This window comes from Carcharodon carcharias, chromosome 9 (genome assembly GCF_017639515.1).
Source record: "Carcharodon carcharias isolate sCarCar2 chromosome 9, sCarCar2.pri, whole genome shotgun sequence".
Classification (NCBI taxonomy): Eukaryota; Metazoa; Chordata; class Chondrichthyes; order Lamniformes; family Lamnidae; genus Carcharodon; species Carcharodon carcharias.
Genome location: NC_054475.1, coordinates 77,753,667 through 77,780,414, shown reverse-complemented (window position 1 = coordinate 77,780,414; position 26,748 = coordinate 77,753,667). Strand labels below are relative to the sequence as shown.

The following is a 26,748-nucleotide window of genomic DNA, read 5'->3' as shown; positions in this document are numbered from 1 at the left end:
AAACCCAATGGGTGTCACACTCAGGAATCATAGACACAAAGGTGAGTCACACTCAGGAACCACAGACCCAACGGTGAGTCACACTCAGGAACCACAGACCCAATGGTGAGTTCCACTCAGGAACAACAGACCCATTGGTGAGTCACACTCTGGGACCACAGACCAAATGGCGAGTCACACTCAGGAACTACAGACCCAATGGTGAGTTACACTCAGGAACCACAGACAAAATGGCGAGTCACACTCAGTTGCTACAGAGCCAATGGCGAGTCACACTCAGGAACTACAGGCCCAACAGAGAGTCACATTCATGAACCACAGACCCAATAGCGAGTCACACTCAGGAACTACAGAGCCAATGGCAAGTCGCACTCAGAAAACACAGATGCAAAGGTGAGTCACAGTCAGGAACCACAGACCCTATAGGAGTCATCCTCCGGAACCACAGACACAAAGGCGAGTCATACTCAGAAACCACAGATCCAAAGACGAGTCACACTCAGGAAGAACAGACCCAATTGGAGTCACACTCAGGAATCACAGACACAAAGGCGAGTCACACTCAGGAACCACAGACCCAATGGTGAGTCACACTCAGGAACCACAGACCAAATGGCGAATCACACTCAGTTGCTACAGACCCAATGGTGAGTCACACTCAGGAACCACAGACCAAATGGCGAGTCACACTCAGGAACTACAGGCCCAATAGAGAGTCACATTCATGAACCATAGAGGCAATGGCGAGTCACACTCAGTTGCTACAGAGCCAATGGCGAGTCACACTCAGGAACTACAGGCCCAACAGAGAGTCACATTCATGAACCACAGACCCAATAGCGAGTCACACTCAGGAACTACAGAGCCAGTGGCAAGTCACACTCAGAAACCACAGATGCAAAGGTGAGTCACAGTCAGGAACCACAGACCCTATAGGAGTCATCCTCAGGAACCACAGACACAAAGGCGAGTCATACTCAGAAACCACAGATCCAAAGACGAGTCACACTCAGGAAGAACAGACCCAATTGGAGTCACACTCAGGAATCACAGACACAAAGGCGAGTCACACTCAGGAACCACAGACCCAATGGTGAGTCACACTCAGGAACCTCAGACCAAATGGCGAATCACACTCAGTTGCTACAGACCCAATGGTGAGTCACACTCAGGAACCACAGACCAAATGGCGAGTCACACTCAGGAACCACAGGCCCAATATAGAGTCACATTAATGAACCATAGAGGCAATGGCGAGTCACACTCAGGTGCTACAGAACCAATTGCGAGTCACACTCAGGAACCACAAACCCAATGCCGAGTCACACTCAGGAACCATAGACCAAATGGCGAGTCACTCTCAGTTGCTACAGAGCCAATGGCGAGTCACACTCAGGAACTACAGACCCAATAGAGAGTCACATTCATGAACTACAGGCCTAATAGAGAGTCATACTCAGGAACCACAGACCCAATGGAGAGTCCCACTCAGGAACCATAGACCAAATGGCGAGTCACACTCAGTTGCTACAGACCCAATGGTGAGTCACACTCAGGAACCACAGACCCAGTAGAGAGTCACACTCAGGAACCACAGACACAATGGGAGTCACACTCAGGAATTGCAGAGACAAATGCGAGTCACACTCAGAAACCACAGAAGCAAAGGCGAGTCACACTCAGGAACTACAGGCCCAATAGAGAGTCACATTCATGAACAACAGCCCCAATGGTGAGTCACACTCAGGAACTACAGACCCAATGGCGAAACACACTCAGGAACCACACACACAAAGGCGAGTCACTCTCAGGAACCACAGATACAATAGAGAGTCACACTCAGGAACTACAGGCCCAAGAGAGAGTCACATTCATGCACTATAGACCCAAAAGCGAGTCACAAATGGGAACTACAGAGCCAATGGCAAGTCACACTCAGAAACCACAGAAGCAAAGGCGAGTCACAGTCAGGAACTACAGACCCAATAGAGAGTAACATTCATGAACAACAGACCCAATGAGGAGTAACACTCAGGGACCACAGACCAAATGGCGAGTCGCACTCAGTTGCTACAGACCCAATGGTGAGTCACACTCATGAACCACAGACAAAATGCCGAGTCACACTCAGTTGCTACAGAGCCAATGGCGAGTCACACTCAGGAGCTACAGGCCTAATAGAGTGTCACATTCATGAACCACAGACCCAATGTCGAGTCGCATTCAGGAACTACAGAGCCAATGGCGAGTCACACTCAGGAACCACAGACCCAGTAGAGAGTCACACTCAGGAACCACAGACACAATGGGAGTCCCACTCAGGAATTGCAGAGACAAATGCGAGTCACACTCAGAAACTACAGAAGCAAAGGCGAGTCACACTCAGGAACTACAGGCCCAATAGAGAGTCACATTCATGAACAACAGTCCCAATGGTGAGTCTCACTCAAAAACTACAGAACCAGTGGCAAGTCACACTCAGGAACCACAGACCCAATGGCGAATCACACTCAGGAACCACAGACGCAATGGGAGTCACACTCAGGAGCCATAGACACAAAGGTGAGTCACACTCAGGAACCAAAGACCCAATGGTGATTCACACTCAGGAACTACAGACAGAATGGTGAGTCACACTCAGGAAGCACAGACCAAATGGCAAGTCACACTTAGTTGCTACAGAGCCAATGGCGAGTCACACTCAGGAACTACAGGTCCAACAGAGAGTCACATTCATGAACAACAGTCCCAATGGCGAGTCGCACGCAGGAACTGCAGAGCCAATGGCCAGTCACACTCAGGAACCACAGACCCAATAGAGAGTCAAACTCAGGAACCACAGACACAATGGGAGTCATATTCAGAAACCACAGATCCAAAGACGAGTTACACTCAGGAAGCACAGACCCAATTGGAGTCACACTCAGGAATCACAGACACAAAGGCAAGTCACACTCAGGAACCGCAAACCCAATAGAGGCTCACACTCAGGACCCACAGACCCAATGGTGAATCACACTCAGGAACCATAGACCCAATGGCGAGTCACACTCAGGTGCTACAGAGCCAATGGCGAGTCACACTCAGGAACCACAGACCCAATAGATTCACAGTGAGGAACCACAGACCCAATGGGAGTCACACTCCGGAATCACAGACATAAAGGTGAGTCACACTCAGGAACCTCAGACCCAAAGGCGAGTCATACTCAGGAACCACAGAGCCAATGGCGAGTCACACTCATGAACCACAGACAAAATGCCGAGTCACACTCAGTTGCTACAGAGCCAATGGCGAGTCACACTCAGGAACAACAGGCCTAATAGAGAGTCACATTCATGGACCACAGACCCAATGTCGAGTCGCACTCAGGAACTACAGAGCCAATGGCGAGTCACACTCAGGAACCACAGACCCAGTAGAGAGTCACACTCAGGAACCACAGACACAATGGGAGTCACACTCAGGAATTGCAGAGACAAATGCGAGTCACACTCAGAAACCACAGAAGCAAAGGCGAGTCACACTCAGGCACTACAGGCCCAATAGAGAGTCACATTAATGAACAACAGACCCAATGGTGAGCCTCACTCAAAAACTACAGAACCAGTGGCAAGTCACACTCAGGAACCACAGACCCAATGGCGAATCATACTCAGGAACCACAGACGCAATGGGAGTCACACTCAGGAGCCATAGACACAAAGCTGAGTCACACTCAGGAACTACAGACCCAATGGTGAGTCACACTCAGGAACCACAGACCAAATGGCGAGTCACACTCAGTTGCTACAGACCCAATGGTGAGTCACACTCAGAAACCACAGTAGCAAAGGCGAGTCACAGTCAGGAATCAAAGACCCAATAGGAGTCATCCTCAGGAACCACAGACACAAAGACGAGTCATACTCAGAAACCACAGATCCAAAGACGAGTTACACTCAGGAAGCACAGACCCAATTGGAGTCACACTCAGGAATCACAGACACAAAGGCGAGTCACACTCAAGAACCACAGACCCAATAGAGGCTCACACTCAGGACCCACAGACCCAATGGTGAGTCACACTCAGGAACCATAGACCCAATTGCGAGTCACACTCAGGTGCTACAGAGCCAATGGCGAGTCACACTCAGGAACTACAGACCCAATAGATTCACAGTCAGGAACCACAGACCCAATGGGAGTCACACTCCGGAATCACAGACACAAAGGTGAGTCACACTCAGGAACCACAGACCCAAAGGCGAATGATACTCAGGAACCACAGAGCCAATGGTGAGTCACACTCAGTTGCTACAGACCCAATGGTGAGTCACACTCAGGAACCACAGACCAAATGCCGAGTCACACTCAGTTGCTACAGACCCAATGTTGAGTCACACTCAGGAACCACAGACCAAATGGCGAGTCACACTCAGGAACTACAGGCCCAATAGAGAGTCACATTCATGAACCATAGACGCAATGGCGAGTCACACTCAGGTGCTACAGAGCCAATGGCGAGTCACACTCAGGAACTACAGACCCAATAGAGAGTCACATTCAGGAACCACAGACCCAATGGGAGTCAAACTCAGGAACCACAGACCCAAAGGCGAGTCACACTCAGGAACCATAGACCCAAAGGCGAGTCATACTCAGGAACCACAGAGCCAATGGTGAGTCACACTCAGGAACCACAGACCCAATGGTGAGTCACACTCAGGAACTACAGACCCAATGGTGAGTCACACTCAGGAACCACAGACCAAATGGCGAATCACACTCAGTTGCTACAGATCCAATGGTGAGTCACACTCAGGAACCACAGACCAAATGGCGAGTCACACTCAGGAACTACAGGCCCAATAGAGAGTCACATTCATGAACCATAGAGGCAATGGCGAGTCACACTCAGGTGCTACAGAGCCAATTGCGAGTCACACTCAGGAACCACAGACCCAATGGTGAGTCACACTCAGGAACGATAGACCAAATGGTGAGTCACACTCAGTTGCTACAGACCCAAAGATAAAAACAAAAAAACTGTGGATGCTGGAAATCCAAAACAAAAACAGAATTACCTGGAAAAACTCAGCAGGTCTGGCAGCAACTTGAGTTCTGTCGAAGGGTCATGAGGACTCGAAACGTCAACTCTTTTCTTCTCCGCCGATGCTGCCAGACCTGCTGAGTTTTTCCAGGTAATTCTGTTTTTGCTACAGACCCAATGTTGAGTCACACTCAGGAACCACAGACAAAATGGCGAGTCACACTCAGTTGCTACAGAGCCAATGGCGTGTCACACTCAGTAACTACAGACCCAATAGAGAGTCACATTCATGAACTACAGGCCTAATAGAGAGTCATACTCAGGAACCACAGACCCAATGGCGAGTCCCACTCAGGAACCATAGACCAAATGGCGAGTCACACTCAGTTGCTACAGACCCAATGGTGAGTCACACTCTGGAACCACAGACAAAATGGCGAGTCACACTCAGTTTCTACAGAGCCAATTGCGAGTCACACTCAGGAACTACAGACCCAATAGAGAGTCACATTCATGAACCACAGACCCAATGGTGAGTCGCACTCAGGAATCACAGACACAAATGCGAGTCACCATCAGAAACCACAGAAGCAAAGGTGAGTCACAGTCAGGAACTACAGGCCCAATAGAGAGTCACATTCATGAACAACAGCCCCAATGGTGAGTCACACTCAGGAAATACAGACCCAATGGCGAAACACTCTCAGGAACCACACACACAAAGGCGAGTCACTCTCAGGAACCACAGATACAATAGAGAGTCACGCTCAGGAACTACAGGCCCAAGAGAGAGTCACATTCATGCACTACAGACCCAATAGCGAGTCACACTCAGGAACTACAGAGCCAATGGCAAGTCACACTCAGAAACCACAGAATCAATGGTGAGTCACAGTCAGGAACTACAGGCCCAATAGAGAGTAACATTCATGAACAACAGATCCAATGAGGAGTAACACTCAGGGACCACAGACCAAATGGCGAGTCACACTCAGTTGCTACAGACCCAATGGTGAGTCACACTCATGAACCACAGACAAAATGCCGAGTCACACTCAGTTGCTACAGAGCCAATGGCAAGTCACACTCAGGAACTACAGGCCTAATAGAGAGTCACATTCATGAACCACAGACCCAATGTCGAGTCGCACTCAGGAACTACAGAGCCAATGGCGAGTCACACTCAGGAACCACAGACCCAGTAGAGAATCACACTCAGGAACCACAGACACAATGGGAGTCACACTCAGGAATTGCAGAGACAAATGCGAGTCACAGTCAGAAACCCCAGAAGCAAAGGCGAGTCACACTCAGGATCTACAGGCCCAATAGAGAGTCACATTCATGAACAACAGACCCAATGGTGAGTCTCACTCAGAAACTACAGAACCAGTGGCAGATCACACTCAGGAACCACAGACCCAATGGCGAATCACACTCAGGAACCACAGACGCAATGGGAGTCACACTCAGGAACCATAGACACAAAGGCGAGTCACACTCAGGAACCAAAGACCAAATGGTGAGTCACACTCAGGAACCACCGACCCAATGGTGAATCAAAGTCAGGAACTACAGACCCAATGGTGAGTCACACTCAGGAACCACAGACCAAATGGTGAGTCATACTCAGTTGCTACAGACCCAATGCTGAGTCACACTCAGGAACCACAGAGCAAATGGCGAGTCACACTCAGTTGCTACAGAGCCAAAGGCGAGTCACAGTCAGGAACTACAGGCCCAATAGAGAGTCACATTCATGAACAACAGAGCCAATGGCGAGTCACACTCAGGAACCACAGACCCAATGGCGAATCACACTCAGGAACCACCGACCCAATGGGAGTCACACTCAGGAATCATAGACACAATGGCGAGTCACACTCAGGAACCACAGACCCAATGGCGAATCACACTCAGGAACCACCGGCCCAATGGTGAGTCACACTCAGGAACCACAGACCCAATGGTGAGTTACACTCAGGAAACACAGACCCAATGGTGAGTCACACTCAGGGATCACAGACCAAATGGCGAGTCACACTCAGTTGCTACAGACCCAATGGTGAGTCACACTCAGGAACTACAGGCCCAATAGAGAGTCACATTCATGAACCACAGACCCAATGGCGAGTCACACTCAGTAACTACAGAGCCAATGGCGAGTCACACTCAGGAACCACAGAACCAATAGAGAGTCACACTCAGGAACCATAGACACAATGGGAGTCACACTCAGGAATTGCAGACACAAATGCCAGTCACGCTCAGAAAGCACAGAAGCAACGGTGAGTCACAGTCAGGAACTACAGACCCAATAGAGAGTCACATTCATGAACAACAGACCCAATGGTGAGTCACACTCAAAAACTACAGAACCAGTGGCAAGTCACACTCAGGAACCACAGACCCAATGGTGAGTCACACTCAGGAACTACAGACAGAATGGTGAGTCACACTCTGGAAGCACAGACCAAATGGCGAGTCACACTTAGTTGCTACAGAGCCAATGGCGAGTCACACACAGGAACTACAGGCCCAATAGAGAGTCACATTCATGAACCACAGACCCAATGGCGAGTCGCACTCACGATCCACAGACCCAATAGAGAGTCAAACTCAGGAACCACAGACACAATGGGAATCACACTCAGAAACCACAGTAGCAAAGGCGAGTCACAGTCAGGAACCAAAGACCCAACAGGAGTCATCCGCAGGAACCACAGACACAAAGGCGAGTCATACTCAGAAACCACAGATCCAAAGACGAGTTACACTCAGGAAGCACAGACCCAATTGGAGTCACACTCAGGAATCACAGACACAAAGGCGAGTCACACTCAGGAACCACAGACCAAATAGAGGCTCACACGCAGGACCCACAGACCCAATGGTGAGTCACACTCAGGAACCATAGACCCAATGGCGAGTCACACTCAGGTGCTACAGAGCCAATGGCGAGTCACACTAAGGAACTACAGACCCAATAGATTCACAGTCAGGAACCAGAGACCCAATGGTGAGTCACACTCAGGAACCACAGACCCAATGGTGAGTCACACTCAGGAACTACAGACCCAATGGTGAGTCACACTCAGGAACCACAGACCAAATGCCGAGTCACACTCAGTTGCTACAGACCCAATGGTGAGTCACACTCAGGAACCACAGACCAAATGGCGAGTCACACTCAGGAACTACAGGCCCAATAGAGAGTCACATTCATGAACCATAGACGCAATGGCGAGTCACACTCAGGTGCTACAGAGCCAATGGCGAGTTACACTCAGGAACTACAGACCCAATAGAGTCACACTCAGGAACCACAGACCCAATGGGAGTCAAACTCAGAAATCACAGACCCAAAGGCGAGTCACACTCAGAAACCATAGACCCAAAGGCGAGTCATACTCAGGAACCACAGAGCCAATGGTGAGTTACACTAAGGAACCACAGATTCAATGGTGAGTCACACTCAGGAACCACAGACCCAATGGTGAGTCACACTCAGGATCTACAGACACAATGGTGAGTCACACTCAGGAACCACAGACCAAATGGCGAGTCATTTCAGTGGCTACAGACCCAATGGTGAGTCACACTCAGGAACCACAGACCAAATGGCGAGTCACACTCAGTTGCTGCAGAGCCAATGGCGAGTCACACTCAAGAACTACAGGCCCAATAGAAAGTCACATTCATGAACCACAGACCCAATGGCGAGTCGCACTCAGGAACTACAGAGCCAATGGCGAGTCACACTCAAAAACTACAGAACCAGTGGCAAGTCAAACTCAGGAACCACAGACCAAATAGAGGCTCATACTCAGGACCCACAGACCCAATGGTGAGTCACACTCAGGAACCATAGACCCAATGGCGAGTCACACTCAGGTGCTACAGAGCCAATGGCGAGTCACACTAAGGAACTACAGACCCAATAGATTCACAGTCAGGAACCAGAGACCCAATGGGAGTCACACTCCGGAATCACAGACACAAAGGTGAGTCACACTCAGGAACCACAGACCCAAAGGGGAGTCATACTCAGGAACCACAGAGCCAATGGTGAGTCACACTCAGGAACCACAGACCCAATGGTGAGTCACACTCAGGAACCACAGCCCCAATGGTGAGTCACACTCAGGAACCACAGACCCAATGGTGAGTCACACTCAGGAACTACAGACCCAATGGTGAGTCACACTCAGGAACCACAGACCAAATGCCGAGTCACACTCAGTTGCTACAGACCCAATGGTGAGTCACACTCAGGAACCACAGACCAAATGGCGAGTCACACTCAGGAACTACAGGCCCAATAGAGAGTCACATTCATGAACCATAGACGCAATGGCGAGTCACACTCAGGTGCTACAGAGCCAATGGCGAGTTACACTCAGGAACTACAGACCCAATAGAGTCACACTTAGGAACCACAGACCCAATGGGAGTCAAACTCAGGAATCACAGACCCAAAGGCGAGTCACACTCAGGAACCATAGACCCAAAGGCGAGTCATACTCAGGAACCACAGAGCCAATGGTGAGTTACACTAAGGAACCACAGACTCAATGGTGAGTCACACTCAGGAACCACAGACCCAATGGTGAGTCACACTCAGGATCTACAGACACAATGGTGAGTCACACTCAGGAACCACAGACCAAATGGCGAGTCATTTCAGTGGCTACAGACCCAATGGTGAGTCACACTCAGGAACCACAGACCAAATGGCGAGTCACACTCAGTTGCTACAGAGCCAATGGCGAGTCACACTCAAGAACTACAGGCCCAATAGAAAGTCACATTCATGAACCACAGACCCAATGGCGAGTCGCACTCAGGAACTACAGAGCCAATGGCGAGTCACACTCAAAAACTACAGAACCATTGGCAAGTCAAACTCAGGAACCACAGACCCAATGGCGAATCACGCTCAGGAACCACAGACGCAATGGGAGTCACACTCAGGAATCATAGACACAAAGGGGAGTCACACTCCGGAACTACAGAGCCAATGGCGAGTCAAACTCAGGAAACACAGACCCAATATAGAGTCAAACTCAGGAACCACAGACACAATGGGAGTCACACTCAGGGGCTACAGGCCCAATAGAGAGTAACATTCATGAACTACAGGCCCAATAGAAAGTCACACTCAGGAACTACACACCCAATGGCAAGTCACACTCAGGAACCACAGACCCAATTGGAGTCACACTCAAGAATCACAGACACAAAGGCGAGTCACACTCAGGAACCACAGACCCAATAGAGAGTCACACACAAGAACCACAGACCCAATTGGAGTCACACTCAGGAATCACAGACACAAAGGCGAGTCACACTCAGGAACCACAAACCCAATAGAGAGTCACACTCAGGAACCACAGACCCAATAGAGACTCACACTCAGGAACCACAGACCCAATGGTGAGTCACACTCAGAAACCATAGACCCAATGGCGAGTCACACTCAGTAACTACAGAGTCAATGGCGAGTCACACTCAGGAACCACAGAACCAATAGAGAGTCACACTCAGGAACCATAGACACAATGGGAGTCACACTCAGGAATTGCAGACACAAATGCCAGTCACGCTCAGAAAGCACAGAAGCAACGGCGAGTCACAGTCAGGAACTACAGACCCAATAGGGAGTCACATTCATGAACAACAGACCCAATGGTGAGTCACACTCAAAAACTACAGAACCAGTGGCAAGTCACACTCAGGAACCACAGACCCAATGGTGAGTCACACTCAGGAACTACAGACAGAATGGTGAGTCACACTCAGGAAGCACAGACCAAATGGCGAGTCACACTTAGTTGCTACATAGCCAATGGCGAGTCACACTCAGGAACTACAGGCCCAATAGAGAGTCACATTCATGAACAACAGACCCAATGGCGAGTCGCACTCAGGAACTACAGAGCCAATGGCGAGTCACACTCAGGAACCACAGACCCAATAGAGAGTCAAACTCAGGAACCACAGACACAATGGGAGTCACACTCAGAAACCACAGTAGAAAAGGCGAGTCACAGTCAGGAACCAAAGACCCAATAGGAGTCATCCTCAGGACCCACAGACACAAAGGCGAGTCATACTCAGAAACCACAGATCCAAAGACGAGTTACACTCAGGAAGCACAGACCCAGTTGGAGTCTCTCTCAGGAATCACAGACACAAAGGCGAGTCACACTCAGGAACCACAGACCAAATAGAGGCTCACACTCAGGACCCACAGACCCAATGGTGAGTCACACTCAGGAACCATAGACCCAATGGCGAGTCACACTCAGGTGCTACAGAGCCAATGGCGAGTCACACTAAGGAACTACAGACCCAATAGATTCACAGTCAGGAACCAGAGACCCAATGGGAGTCACACTCCGGAATCACAGACACAAAGGTGAGTCACACTCAGGAACCACAGACCCAAAGGGGAGTCATACTCAGGAACCACAGAGCCAATGGTGAGTCACAATCAGGGACCACAGACCCAATGGTGAGTCACACTCAGGAACCACAGACCCAGTGGTGAGTCACACTCAGGAACCACAGACCCAATGGTGAGTCACACTCAGGCACTACAGACCCAATGGTGAGTCACACTCAGGAACCACAGACCAAATGCCGAGTCACACTCAGTTGCTACAGACCCAATGGTGAGTCACACTCAGGAACCACAGACCAAATGGCGAGTCACACTCAGGAACTACAGGCCCAATAGAGAGTCACATTCATGAACCATAGACGCAATGGCGAGTCACACTCAGGTGCCACAGACCCAAAGGCGAGTCATACTCAGGAACCACAGACTCAATGGTGAGTCACACTCAGGAACCACAGACCCAATGGTGAGTCACACTCAGGATCTACAGACACAATGGTGAGTCACACTCAGGAACCACAGACCAAATGGCGAGTCATTTCAGTTGCTACAGACCCAATGGTGAGTCACACTCAGGAACCACAGACCAAATGGCGAGTCACACTCAGTTGCTACAGAGCCAATGGCGAGTCACACTCAAGAACTACAGGCCCAATAGAAAGTCACATTCATGAACCACAGACCCAATGGCGAGTCGCACTCAGGAACTACAGAGCCAATGGCGAGTCACACTCAAAAACTACAGAACCAGTGGCAAGTCAAACTCAGGAACCACAGACCCAATGGCGAATCACGCTCAGGAACCACAGACGCAATGGGAGTCACACTCAGGAATCATAGACACAAAGGGGAGTCACACTCAGGAACTACAGAGCCAATGGCGAGTCAAACTCAGGAACCACAGACCCAATATAGAGTCAAACTCAGGAACCACAGACACAATGGGAGTCACACTCAGGGGCTACAGGCCCAATAGAGAGTAACATTCATGAACTACAGGCCCAATAGAAAGTCACACTCAGGAACTACACACCCAATGGCAAGTCACACTCAGGAACCACAGACCCAATTGGAGTCACACTCAAGAATCACAGACACAAAGTCGAGTCACACTCAGGAACCACAGACCCAATAGAGAGTCACACACAAGAACCACAGACCCAATTGGAGTCACACTCAGGAATCACAGACACAAAGGTGAGTCACACTCAGGAACCATAGACCCAATGGCGAGTCACATTCAGGTGCTACAGAGCCAATGGCGAGTCACACTCAGGAACAACAGACCCAATAGATAGTCACACTCAGCAACCACAGACCCAATGGGAGTCACACTGAGGAATCACAGACACAAAGGTGAGTCACACTCAGGAACCACAGACCCAAAGGCGAGTCATACTCAGGAACCACAGAGCCAATGGTGAGTCACACTCAGGAACCACAAACCCAATGGTGAGTCACACTCAGGAACCACAGACCCAATGGTGAGTCACACTCAGGAAACACCGACTCAATGGTGAGTCACACTCAGGAACTACAGACCTAATGGTGAGTCACACTCAGGAACCACAGACCAAATGGAGAGTCACACTCAGTTGCCACAGACCCAATGGTGAGTCACACTCAGGAACCACAGACCAAATGGCGAGTCACACTCAGGAACAACAGACCCAATAGATAGTCAAACTCAGGAACCACAGACACAATGGGAGTCACACTCAGAAACCACAGAAGCAAAGGCGAGTCACAGTCAGGAACCACAGACCCAATAGGAGTCATCCTCAGGAACCACAGACACAAAGGCGAGTCATACTCAGAAACCACAGATCCAAAGACGAGTTACACGCAGGAAGCACAGACCCAATTGGAGTCACACTCAGGAATCACAGACACAAAGGCGAGTCACACTCAGGAACCACAGACCCAATAGAGAGTCACACTCAGGAACCACAGACCCAATAGAGACTCACACTCAGGAACCATAGACCCAATGGTGAGTCACACTCAGGTGCTACAGAGCCAATGGCGAGTCACACTCAGGAACTACAGACCCAATAGAGACTTACACTCAGGAACTACAGACCCAATAGAGAGTCACACTCAGGAACCACAGACCCAATGGGAGTCACACTCAGGAACCACAGACCCAATGGTGAGTCACACTCAGGAACCACAGACCCAATGGTGAGTCATACTCAGGAACTACAGACCCAATGGTGAGTCACACTCAGGAACCACAGACCAAATGGCGAGTCACACTCAGTTGCTACAGACCCAATGGTGAGTCACACTCAGGAACCACAGACCAAATGGTGAGTCACACTCAGTTGCTACAGAGCCAATGGCGAGTCACACTCAGGAACTACAGGCCCAATAGCGAGTCACACTCAAGAACCACAGACCCAATTGGAGTCACACTCAGGAATCACAGACACAAAGGCGAGTCACACTCAGGAACCACAGACCCAATAGAGAGTCACACTCAGGAACCACAGACCCAATAGAGACTCACACTCAGGAACCACAGACCCAATGGTGAGTCACACGCAGGAACCATAGACCCAATGGCGTGTCACATTCAGTTGCTACAGAGCCAATGGCGAGTCACACTCAGGAACTACAGACCCAATAGTGTGTCACCCTCAGGAACCACAGACCCAATGGGAGTCACACTCAGGAATCACAGACACAAAAGTGAGTCACACTCAGGAACCACAGACCCAAAGTCGAGTCATACTCAGGAACCACAGAGCCAATGGTGAGTCACACTCAGGAACCACAAACCCAATGTTGAGTCACACTCAGCAACCACAGACCCAATGGCGAGTCACACTCAGGTGCTACAGAGCCAATGGCGAGTCACACTCAGGAACTACAGACCCAATAGAGAGTCACACTCAGGAACCACAGACCCAATGGGAGTCAAACTCAGGAACCACAGACCCAAAGGCGAGTCACACTCAGGAACCAGAGACCCAAAGGCGAGTCATACTCAGGAACCACAGAGCCAATGGTGAGTCACACTCAGGAACCACAGACTCAATGGTGAGTCACACTCAGGAACCACAGCTCCAATGGTGAGTCACACTCAGGATCTACAGACACAATGGTGAGTCACACTCAGGAACCACAGACCAAATGGCGAGTCACACTCAGTTGCTACAGACCCAATGGTGAGTCACACTCAGGAACCACAGACCAAATGGCGAGTCACACTCACTTGCTACAGAGCCAATGGCGAGTCACACTCAAGAACTACAGGCCCAATAGAAAGTCACATTCATGAACCACAGACCCAATGGCGAGTCGCACTCAGGAACTACAGAGCCAATGGCGAGTCACACTCAAAAACTACAGAACCAGTGGCAAGTCAAACTCAGGAACCACAGACCCAATGGCGAATCACACTCAGGAACCACAGACGCAATGGGAGGCACACTCAGGAATCATAGACACAAAGGGGAGTCACACTCAGGAACTACAGAGAATATGGCGAGTCAAACTCAGGAACCACAGACCCAATATAGAGTCAAACTCAGGAACCACAGACACAATGGGAGTCACACTCAGGGGCTACAGGCCCAATAGAGAGTAACATTCATGAACTACAGGCCCAATAGAAAGTCACACTCAGAAACTACACACCCAATGGCAAGTCACACTCAGGAACCACAGACCCAATTGGAGTCACACTCAGGAATCACAGAAACAAAGGCGAGTCACACTCAGGAACCACAGACCCAATAGAGAGTCACACACAAGAACCACAGACCCAATTGGAGTCACACTCAGGAATCACAGGCACAAAGGCGAGTCACACTCAGGAACCACAGACCCAATAGAGACTCACACTCAGGAACCATAGACCCAATGGTGAGTCACACTCAGGTGCTACAGAGCCAATGGCGAGTCACACTCAGGAACTACAGACCCAATAGAGAGTTACACTCAGGAACTACAGACCCAATAGAGAGTCACACTCAGGAACCACAGACCCAATGGTGAGTCACACTCAGGAACCACAGACCCAATGGTGAGTCATACTCAGGAACTACAGACCCAATGGTGAGTCACACTCAGGAACCACAGACCAAATGGCGAGTCACACTCAGTTGCTACAGACCCAATGGTGAGTCACACTCAGGAACCACAGACCAAATGGTGAGTCACACTCAGTTGCTACAGAGCCAATGGCGAGTCACACTCAGGAACTACAGGCCCAATAGCGAGTCACACTCAAGAACCACAGACCCAATTGGAGTCACACTCAGGAATCACAGACACAAAGGCGAGTCACACTCAGGAACCACAGACCCAATAGAGAGTCACACTCAGGAACCACAGACCCAATAGAGACTCACACTCAGGAACCACAGACCCAATGGTGAGTCACACGCAGGAACCATAGACCCAATGGCGTGTTACATTCAGTTGCTACAGAGCCAATGGCGAGTCACACTCAGGAACTACAGACCCAATAGTGTGTCACCCTCAGGAACCACAGACCCAATGGGAGTCACACTCAGGAATCACAGACACAAAAGTGAGTCACACTCAGGAACCACAGACCCAAAGTCGAGTCATACTCAGGAACCACAGAGCCAATGGTGAGTCACACTCAGGAACCACAAACCCAATGGTGAGTCACACTCAGCAACCACAGACCCAATGGCGAGTCACACTCAGGTGCTACAGAGCCAATGGCGAGTCACACTCAGGAACTACAGACCCAATAGAGAGTCACACTCAGGAACCACAGACCCAATGGGAGTCAAACTCAGGAATCACAGACCCAAAGGCGAGTCACACTCAGGAACCAGAGACCCAAAGGCGAGTCATACTCAGGAACCACAGAGCCAATAGTGAGTCACACTCAGGAACCACAGCCCCAATGGTGAGTCACACTCAGGATCTACAGACACAATGGTGAGTCACACTCAGGAACCACAGACCAAATGGCGAGTCACACTCAGTTGCTACAGACCCAATGGTGAGTCACACTCAGGAACCACAGACCAAATGGCGAGTCACACTCACTTGCTACAGAGCCAATGGCGAGTCACACTCAAGAACTACAGGCCCAATAGAAAGTCACATTCATGAACCACAGACCCAATGGCGAGTCGCACTCAGGAACTACAGAGCCAATGGCGAGTCACACTCAAAAACTACAGAACCAGTGGCAAGTCAAACTCAGGAACCACAGACCCAATGGCAAATCACACTCAGGAACCACAGACGCAATGGGAGGCACACTCAGGAATCATAGACACAAAGGGGAGTCACACTCAGGAACTACAGAGAATATGGCGAGTCAAACTCAGGAACCACAGACCCAATATAGAGTCAAACTCAGGAACCACAGACACAATGGGAGTCACACGCAGGGGCTACAGGCCCAATAGAGAGTAACATTCATGAACTACAGGCCCAATAGAAAGTCACACTCAGGAACTACACACCCAATGGCAAGTCACACTCAGGAACCACAGACCCAATAGAGAGTCACACACAAGAACCACAGACCCAATTGGAGTCACACTCAGGAACCACAGACCCAATAGGGAGTCACACTCAGGAACCACAGACCCAATAGAGACTCACACTCAGGAACAACAGACCCAATGGTGAGTCACACTCAGGAACCATAGACCCAATGGCGAGTCACATTCAGGTGCTACAGAGCCAATGGCGAGTCACACTCAGGAACAACAGACCCAATAGAGAGTCACACTCAGGAACCACAGACCCAATGGAAGTCACACTCAGGAATCACAGACACAAAGGTGAGTCACACTCAGGAACCACAGACCCAAAGGCGAGTCATACTCAGGAACCACAAACCCAATGGTGAGTCACACTCAGGAACCACAGACCCAATGGTGAGTCACACTCAGGAACCACAGACCCAATAGTGAGTCACACTCAGGAACTACAGACCAAATGGTGAGTCACACTCAGTTGCTACAGACCCAATGGTGAGTCACACTGAGGAACCACAGACCAAATGGCGAGTCACACTCAGTTGCTACAGAGCCAATGGCGAGTCACACTCAGGAACTACAGGCCCAATAGAGAGTCACATTCATGAACCACAGACCCAATGGCGAGTCGCACTCAGTAACTACAGACGCAATGGTGAGTCACACTCAGGAACCACAGACCCAATGGTGAGTCACACTCAGGAACTACAGACCCAATGGTGAGTCACACTCAGGATCCACAGACCAAATGGAGAGTCACACTCAGTTGCTACAGACCCAATGGTGAGTCACACTCAGGAACCACAGACGAAATGGCGAGTCACACTCAGTTGCTACAGAGCCAATGGCGAGTCACACTCAGGAACTACAGGCCCAATAGAGAGTCACACTCAAGAACCACAGACTCAATTGGAGTCACACTCAGGAACCACAGACCCAATGGTGAGTCACACTCAGGAACCATAGACCCAATGGCGAGTCACATTCAGATGCCACAGAGCCAATGGCGAGTCACACTCAGGAACTACAGACTCAATAGAGAGTTACACTCTGGAACCACAGACCCAATGGGAGTCACACTCAGGAATCGCAGACACAAAGGTGAGTCACACTCAGGAACCACAGACCCAAAGGCGAGTCATACTCAGGAACCACAGACCCAATGGTGAGTCACACTCAGGAACCACAAACCCAATGGTGAGTCACACTCAGGAACTACAGACCCAATGGTGAGTCACACTCAGGAACCACAGACCCAATGGTGTGTCACACTCAGGAACTACAGACGCAATGGTGAGTCACACTCAGGAACCACAGACCAAATGGCGAGTCACACTCAGTTGCTACAGACCCAATGGTGAGTCACACTCAGGAACCACAGACCAAATGGCGAGTCACACTCAGTTGCTACAGAGCCAATGGCGAGTCACACTCAGGAACTACAGGCCCAATAGAGAGTCACATTCATGAACCATAGACCCAATGGCGAGTCACACTCAGGTGGTACAGAGCCAATGGCTAGTCACACTCAGGAACTATAGACCCAATAGAGAGTCACACTTAGGAACCACAGAGCCAATGGGAGTCACACTCAGGAATCGCAGACACAAAGGCGAGTCACACTCAGGAACCACAGACCCAAAGGCGAGTCATACTCAGGAACCACAGAGCCAATGGTGAGTCACACTCAGGAACAATAGACCCAATGGTGAGTCACAGTCAGGAACCACAGACCCAATGGTGAGTCACACTCAGGAACCACTGACCCAATGGTGAGTCACACTCAGTTACTGCAGACCCAATAGAGAGTCACAAGTATGAACTACAGACCCAGTAGAGAGTCATACCTCGGAACTGCAGACCCAAAAGTGAGTCACATTCAGGAACTGCAGACCCAGCAGAGAGTCACAAGTTGGAACTACTGACCCAATAGAGAGTCATACCGAGGAACTACAGACCCAAAAGTGAGTCACACTCAGGAACTGCCGACCCAACAGAGAGTCACACCCAGGAACTACAGAGCAAATCGAGAGTCACACTCAGGATCTACAGACCCAATAGTGTGTCACAAGTAGGAAGTATATACCCAATAGATATTCACACTCAGGAACTGCAGACCCAACAGAGAGTCATACCTAGGAACTACAGTCCCAAAAGTGAGTCACACCCAGGTACTACAAACCCAATAGAGAGTAAAAAGTAGGAACTACAGACCCAATGGAGAGTCACACTCGAGAGCAACAGGCCCAATAGAGAGTCATACCTAGGAACTACAGACCCAAAAGTGATTCACACTCAGGAACTGCAGAACCAATAGAGAGTCACACTCAGGAACTGCAGACCCAATAGAGAGTCACATTCAGGATCTACAGACCCAATAGAGTGTCACAAGTAGGAAGTATAGACCCAATAGAGAGTCACACTCAGGAATTGTAGACCCAACAGAGAGTCATACCTAGGAACTACAGACCCAAAAGTGAGTCACACTCAGGAACTGCAGAGCAAATCAAGAGTCACACTCATGAACTACAGACTCAATAGGGAGTCACAGGTAGGAACTACAGACCCAATAGAGAGTCATACCTAGGAACTACAGACCCAAATGTGAGTCACACTCAGGAACTGCAGACCCAACAGAGAGTCACACAGAGGAACTACAGAGCAAATGGAGAGTCACTCAGGATCTACAGACCCAATAGAGTGTCACAAGTAGGAAGTATAGACCCAATAGAGAGTCACAAGTAGGAACTACAGACCCAATAGAGAGTCACACGTAGGAACTACAGACCCAGTGGAGAGTCACACTTGGGAGCAACAGGCCCAATAGAGAGTCATACCTGGGAACTACAGGCCCAAAAGTGAGTCACACTCATGAACTGTAGACCCAATAGAGTGTCACACCCAGGACCTACAGACCCAATGAAGGGCCACAGCCGGTACTGCTGATTCAGGAACAGAACCATATCTAGGAAAGTTATATAATAAATACCATCCAACACTCTGTTAGAGTTGTAATTCTTGACTAACGAACCCGATTGACCTTTGTAAGTGTGAAATGTTCTAGGTTGGTGGAAGTGAATCATAAACTTCCTTAATGCCTTAGCTTATTTCTAATTAAAGATGTGGATTAATGACTACCTGAAGGGGAAGAAGTAAACTGTGATTGTGTGGACCACCAGTTCCTGATAGTGGTGGGCTGAGGTTAGGTGGATTCATTGCGGCGGAGACAAATGACCTGGAAACACAGTCATATGGGGATTCTGAATTCAGCAGAGATACTGTGAACTTTCATATGGAAGCTGGGAAGGAGCTAGATCACAACTGGTCAACGGCAAATTAATTTTAGTGTAGACAAACTGAAGATTCTCCCTATTGGAAGTAACAATAGGGTGGGTTAAAATAATTCCAATTGGAATCGGAATGGGAGCTGGGAATGGGAGCTGGGAGGTAACATTCCCATTGAGATGCCAGTGCAAAAATGTGAATTGCCTGCTGGTTATTTTGATCAAGTCCTGAACTCCTGTTGCACCTGTACAAATGTGGAGAGACTGAAGAAGCTGGGACTATTATTACGGTAGAAAAGTTTAAGGGGACATTTACCAGAGTTGTTAAGGGGCTATGCTGGAGTGAAGAAAGAGAAACATTTTCCACTGCTGAAGCGTCTGTGACCTGAGGACTCAGCTTGAAGATGGTTCACAAAAGAAGCAGAGGTTCAGCCAGATCCGGCTTTTTAAGGCTGCGCTCCCAGCCCAATTTGGCCCAATTAACACAGCCCAGCCCAGCACAACTCAGCCCAGTCTGGCTCAGCCCAGCCCAGTCCAGTCTGGCCGGTCCTTTGATACCACATTAGATTTTTACCAGACAACTGTTGGTGGATGTTGAGAAGACCCAGGAAATCGGGGAGCAGGGGGGAGCTGTCTGCGTGGGATTTTGGGGTTAAACTGCCATGCTGGTAGATAGTATGAAAGCTGAAAATGGGTATACAATTGACAGAACAGGAATGTGTTTGTACTGCCCAAAGAAAGGCAGCTCAGAGGAGACCTTGTTGAGGTTTCTAACATACTTCAAGATAATCCTACACTCTCAGTTGGCAAGCAGAACAAGAGCTCAGCAGATCAAGGCCAAACTTAGATTTTGAAAATTCATTCTCAGGTGTCATGGGCAAGACCAACATTTATTGTCAACTCCTAAAATGTTTATACATCTGAGTGCCTTGCTGAGCCCTTTCAGAGGGCAATGAAGTGTCAACCACGTTGCTCTGGGCCTGACTAGGCCTTACCATATTTCCTTCTCTAAAGGACATTAATGAACAGTTTGGCTTTTACAACAATCCAACAGCTTCAAGGTCACTTCTATTTTGCAGATTTTGAAACTGAATTCCCCTCGGTTTCAAGGCCAGGCCTCTGGATTACGAGGCTAGACCACTGGATTATTAATCAAGCCTCTGGAATAGTTACTAGCCCAGGTCTCTGGATTACTAGTGATCATCTGCAGGAACAGGTTTAATTAGCAGACACAGCTCAGATTTCTGACTCATTCTGTTCCCTGTTTTATCATCTCAGGCTGCCAGGAACTGCTTGGTCGATGAGGCAGGGACTGTGAAGGTATCGGACTTTGGTCTGAGCAGGTGAGATGTACTTGATGTTGAGACTGTTTAATTCCGTTAGGATTGGATTTGGTGTGGATGGTTTAAGTTGGTGCGTATTTCATGTTTAAAGACACCAGAGCTTCTCGGTCTTTATTTAGCTGCCTGTAAAGATGCCTGCCTCCAGAGAAACAACCTCATGGCATAGTCACATGACTACAGAAAGCCAAATGTGACATCAGACTGATTACATTTCAAAAACCAAACATCCCCCTTTTCATACTGAACAAAAGATACAAACATCCCCCTTTTCTTAATGAACAGAGACACATTTGCATGCATGATTCTGTGTAACTGCGGGTTACCCAAGTTACCCACTATGCACCCGCTGTTCTCATGAATTAACAATTGTTTGTTCTACCAGTCAGTCTCTGCACCTGATCGTAAACACATGCAGGTTTATGCATAATTATGCAAATCGCTTAATATTACACTTGCGCATTGTCATTGGCAGTTCATCTGGATAATGCTCTCTCTCCGGGAAGTGTCATTCCCATGGCACTTGTTGACTTGTAACTGTTATTGTTCCACTGTGGTTGTCGGGGACACGTGGACCTCTGGGATTGATGGTCATTCTGTACTCAGTACAGATGGTGAGATCCCTTCTTCCTGACCAGCTGATTGCAGTGAAGAAACAGCTTTGCCAGTTGTGCATAGATACCTAATGTATTTGGTTGTTCACTTCCACTGAGTATGATTGAGATGACAATTTCTCTATGTATGTACCAGATTTCCACGTAGGCTAACTCCTGTTGAGAGCATTGAAGGTTTGCACCCTGACTGCCTCTCCAGTGCTCAGCTCTGGCAATGGTTTGGCAGCCTTGTCTAACTGAAATTTGGCTTTTTGCCATTTCACTTGATATTTTCACACATGCCTGTTACTACCTCTGGTTTCAGTAGCTTTTTGCTATTGGAAGAATAGTTTATGTGCGGCGTGACATTAGTCTTTGGACAGGACTACTTTCCATGCCTTCAATAGGTGTGTTTCTCCACTCCAAGATTGCCTTTTATACATCCGTGCTAGATTTGCTCGATTTCTTGATGATTCCTTTGGCGATTTTCACTGCTGCTTCAACCTTTCCATTTGGTTGGGGATAATGCAGAGATGATGTGTAATGTTGAATTTCCCAATCCTTTGTGAATTGGCTGAATTCTTCACTTGTGAATTGAGGGCCATTGTCACTCATCACAATGTATAGAATGCAGTAATGACTGAAGTGTGCTTTCAGGCATTCCACTATTTCTGCTGTTGTTGTTGAAGTCAGCTGATCTAACTCCCAGTCAGAATAGCAGCCTACAGTGATAAAATAATCAGTTCCTGCTTTAGTGAAGAGATCTACTCCCAACTTCATCCATGGTTTGAGATGTCATGCATCATCAATGGCTCTCTAGCTTGTTTTGTTTGGTACTCGTTACACAAACCGCACTGGCCAATGTGGTCTATAATTTAATTGCTCATGTTTGGCCAGTAGAGCACTTCTCTTGCCTTTCTGAGAGTCAATTCAATTCCTTGATAGCTTGCATGGATGCGCTTCAGCATCTCTCCTCTCATCTCCCTAGGGATGATGACTCTATTTCCTTTGTACAAGATGCCACCTTGGGCTGTCACTTCATTTCAGTATGCCCAATATATGCTTGTGAGCACAGATGTGTCCCTGATGCTCTCAGACAATCCTATCCTCACTACTTCCTGTAGACTTGGAGAGTTGCATCGTGTTGGATGGTTCATTTGATGTGAGCAAGGTGCTTCTGTCAGATTCAATGTCTCTGCTGGGTTGATGACTTTCAGATCATGTCGGGCTGCTGCTTAATGTTGAACCTGGAAGATTTTGCATTCTGTTGTAGCATTTTCAACTTTTTTCAGGGGGAGCTCTGCTCTCAACAGCATGACTGAGATGTACATCTGTTTTCCTTGCTTGCATGACATGTCCAGATTATATCACTGTAAACAATGGAACATTCTTTGTAGATAGTTTGGAGCAGATAGTAGCAGTTTGAGAAAGATGCTTTGAGAAAGATGCTTTGAAATGGCTTGTGACCTAACTCCACTGTCACCTTGTCTTGCCCAGGTAGGTATAGATGAAAACACTCATAAGCAAAGACAATAGCCAGGCACTCTTTCTTGATCTGACTGTAGCGTTGTTCAGTTTGTGTTAATGCCTTGGATGCAAAAGCGACTGGTTGTCCTTGCTGCTTAGGGTTACTCCAAGACCTGTCTCGCTGGTGTCACATTGCGAGGTGACTTCATCATTGATGACATAGTACTTCAACACTGACATTGTGAACCTGAGTTGTTTGATTTTAGTGAACATTGCTTCTGGTTCTGTGTCCTATTACCACTGCACATTCTTGGCAGTGAGCTTGTGTAAAGGTTCACACTCTGATGACAAATTAAGGAAAAATTATGCTAAATAGTTCACAAATCCAACAATTGTTGCTGCTTTGACGTTTGTTGACCGCTGCAGACAGTTTGTGTTGGTGTGGACAGTTTGTGTTGGTGTGGACACTTTGTGTTGGTGTGGACAGTTTACATTGCTGTGGACAGTATTGGCTGTTGTGGACAGAGTGGTTTGGCATGGACAGTGTGTGCGAGTGTGGACAACGTGGATTGGTGTGGAGAGTTTGGGTTAATGTGGAAACGTTTTGTTGGTGCGGACAATTTGTGTTGGTGGGCCAGTTTGTATTGGTGTGGAAAGTTTGTGTGGCTGTGGACAGTTTGTGTTGGTCTGGAAACTTTGTGTTGCTTTGACAGCTTGTGTTGGTGTGGACAATTTGTGTTGGTGTAGACAATTTGTGTTGTGTGGAAAGTTTGTGTTGCTGTGGACAGTTTGTGTTGCTGTGGACAGTTTGTGTGGCTCTGGACAGTTTGTGTTGGTGTGGACAGTTTGTGTTGCTGTGTCCAGTTTGTGTTCCTGTGGACAGTTTGTGTTGTTGTGGACAGTTTGTGTTGATGTGGATAGTTTTTGTTGCTGTGGACAGTTTTTGTTGGTGTGCACAGTTTGTGTTGGTGTGGACAGTGTGTATTGGTGTGGACAGTATGTTTTAGCGTGCACAGTTTGTGTCAGTGCGGACAGCTTCTGTTGGTGCGGTCAGTTTGTGTTGGTGCGGTCAGTTTGTGTTGGTGCAGTCAGTTTGTGTTGGTGCGGACAGTTTGTGATGGTGCGGGCAGTTTGTGTTGGTGCGGTCAGTTTGTGTTGGTGCGGACAGTTTGTGATTGTGCGGGCAGTTTGGGTTGGTGTGCACAGTTTGTGTTGGTATGGAGAGTTTGTGTTGATGTGGACAGTTTGAGTTGATGTGGATAGTTTTTGTTGCTGTGGACAGTTTTTGTTGGTGTGCAAAGTTTGTGTCGGTGCAGCCAGCTTCTGTTGGTGCGGTCAGTTTGTGTTGGTGCGGTCAGTTTGTGTTGGTGCGGGCAGTTTGTGATGGTGCGGACAGTTTGGGTTGGTGTGCACAGTTTGGGTTGGTATGGAGAGTTTGTGTTGATGTGGACAGTTTGGATTGCTGTGGACAGTCGTGTTTATGCGGACAGTTTGTGTTGCTGTGGTCAGTTTGTTTTGGTGTGGACAGTTTGTGTTGGTGTGGACAGTTTGTGTTGGTGCAGTCAGTTTGTGTTGGTGTGGTCAGTTTGTGTTGGTGCGGACAGTTTGTGATGGTGTGGGCAGTTTGTGTTGCTCTGGACAGTTTGTGTTGGTGTGGACAGTTTGTGTTGCTGTGGCCGGTTTGTGTTCATGTGGACAGTTTGTGTTGGTGTGGATAGTTTTTGTTGCTGTGGACAGGTTTTGTTGGCGTGCATAGTTTGTTTTGGTGTGGACAGTGTGTTTTGGCGTAGACTGTTTTGGTGTGGACAGTGTGTTTTAGCGGGGACAGTTTGTGTCGGTGCGGACAGCTTCTGTTGGTGCGGTCAGTTTGTGTTGGTGCGGACAGTTTGTGTTGATGTGGACAATTTGTGTTGCTGTGGACAATTTGTGTTTATGTGGACAGTTCATGTTGCTGTGATCAGTTTGTTTTGGTGTGGACAGTTTGTGTTGCTCTGGACAGTTTGGGTTAATGCAGACAGTTCGTGTTGCTGTGATCAGTTTGTTTTGGTGTGGACAGTTTGTGTTGCTGTGGACAGTTTGTGTTGCTGCGGACAGTTTGTGTTGCTGTGGACAGTTTGTGTTGCTGCGGACTGTTTGTGTTGCTGCGGACAGTTTGTGTTGCTGTGGACAGTTTGTGTTGCTGTGGACAGTTTGTGTCGCTGTGGACAGTTTGTGTTTATGCAGACAGTTCGTGTTGCTGTGATCAGTTTGTGTCGGTGTGGACTGTTTGTGTTGCTGTGGACAGTTTGTGTTTATACGGACAGTTCGTGTTGCCGTGGAGAGTTTGTGTGGCTGTGGACAGTTTGTGGTGGTATGGAGAGTTTGTGTTGTTGTGGACAATTTGTTTTGGTGTGGACAGTTTGTGCTGCTGTGAACAGTTTGTGTTGGTGTGGCCCGTTTGTGGTGGTGTGGCCAGATTGTGTTCTCGTGGATAGTTTTGGTTGGTGGGACAGTGAGATTTGGCATGGACAATGTGTGCGAGTGTGGACAATGTGGATTGGTGTAGAGAGTTGCGATTATTGTGGACAGTTTGTGTTGCCGTGGACAGTATGTGTTGGTATGCACAGTACTTGCTGGTGCGGACAGTTTGTGTTGGTGTGGACAGTTTGTGTTCTCGTGGATAGTTTTGGTTGGTGGGACAGAATTGGTTCGTCTTAAGAGTTTGGGTTGGCATGGAGAGTTTGTGTCATTGTGGACAGTTTGTGTTCTCGTGGATAGTTTTGGTTGGTGGGACAGAATTTGTTCGCCGGAGAGTTTGTGTTGTAGTGGCCAGTTTGTGTTGGTGTGGACAGTTTGTGTTGGTATGGACGGTTCGACAGTTTGGGTTAGTGTGGAATGTCTGTATTGGGATGGGGTCTTTGTGCTGTTGTGGTCATTTTGTTTTGGTGCAGACAGTTTGCTTTGGTAGGGACAGTTTGGGCTGGTGTGGAAAGTTTGTATTGGTGTGGATAGTTTGTGTTGGAGCGGTCAGTTTGTGTTGGTGTGAACAGTTTGTGTTATTGTGGATAGTTTGTGTTGGTGTGGATGGTTTGTGTTGTTGTGGACAGTTTGTGGTGGTGTGTCCAGTTTGGGTTGGTGTGGACATTTTGTGTTGGTTTGAACAGTTT

At 48.6% G+C, this 26,748-nt stretch overlaps 1 protein-coding gene across 2 annotated transcripts in view; it reads left to right on the top strand.

Annotated features, from left to right (window-relative positions):
- btk (Bruton agammaglobulinemia tyrosine kinase) overlaps nt 1-26,748 on the top strand; it is a 424,430-nt gene that overhangs the window by 309,014 nt on the left and 88,668 nt on the right. For both annotated transcript variants that reach the window (XM_041196306.1, XM_041196307.1), the window contains exon 15: nt 21,481-21,545. In XM_041196306.1, coding sequence (XP_041052240.1) covers nt 21,481-21,545 — 65 coding nt within the window. The remainder of the gene's footprint in view (nt 1-21,480; nt 21,546-26,748) is intronic.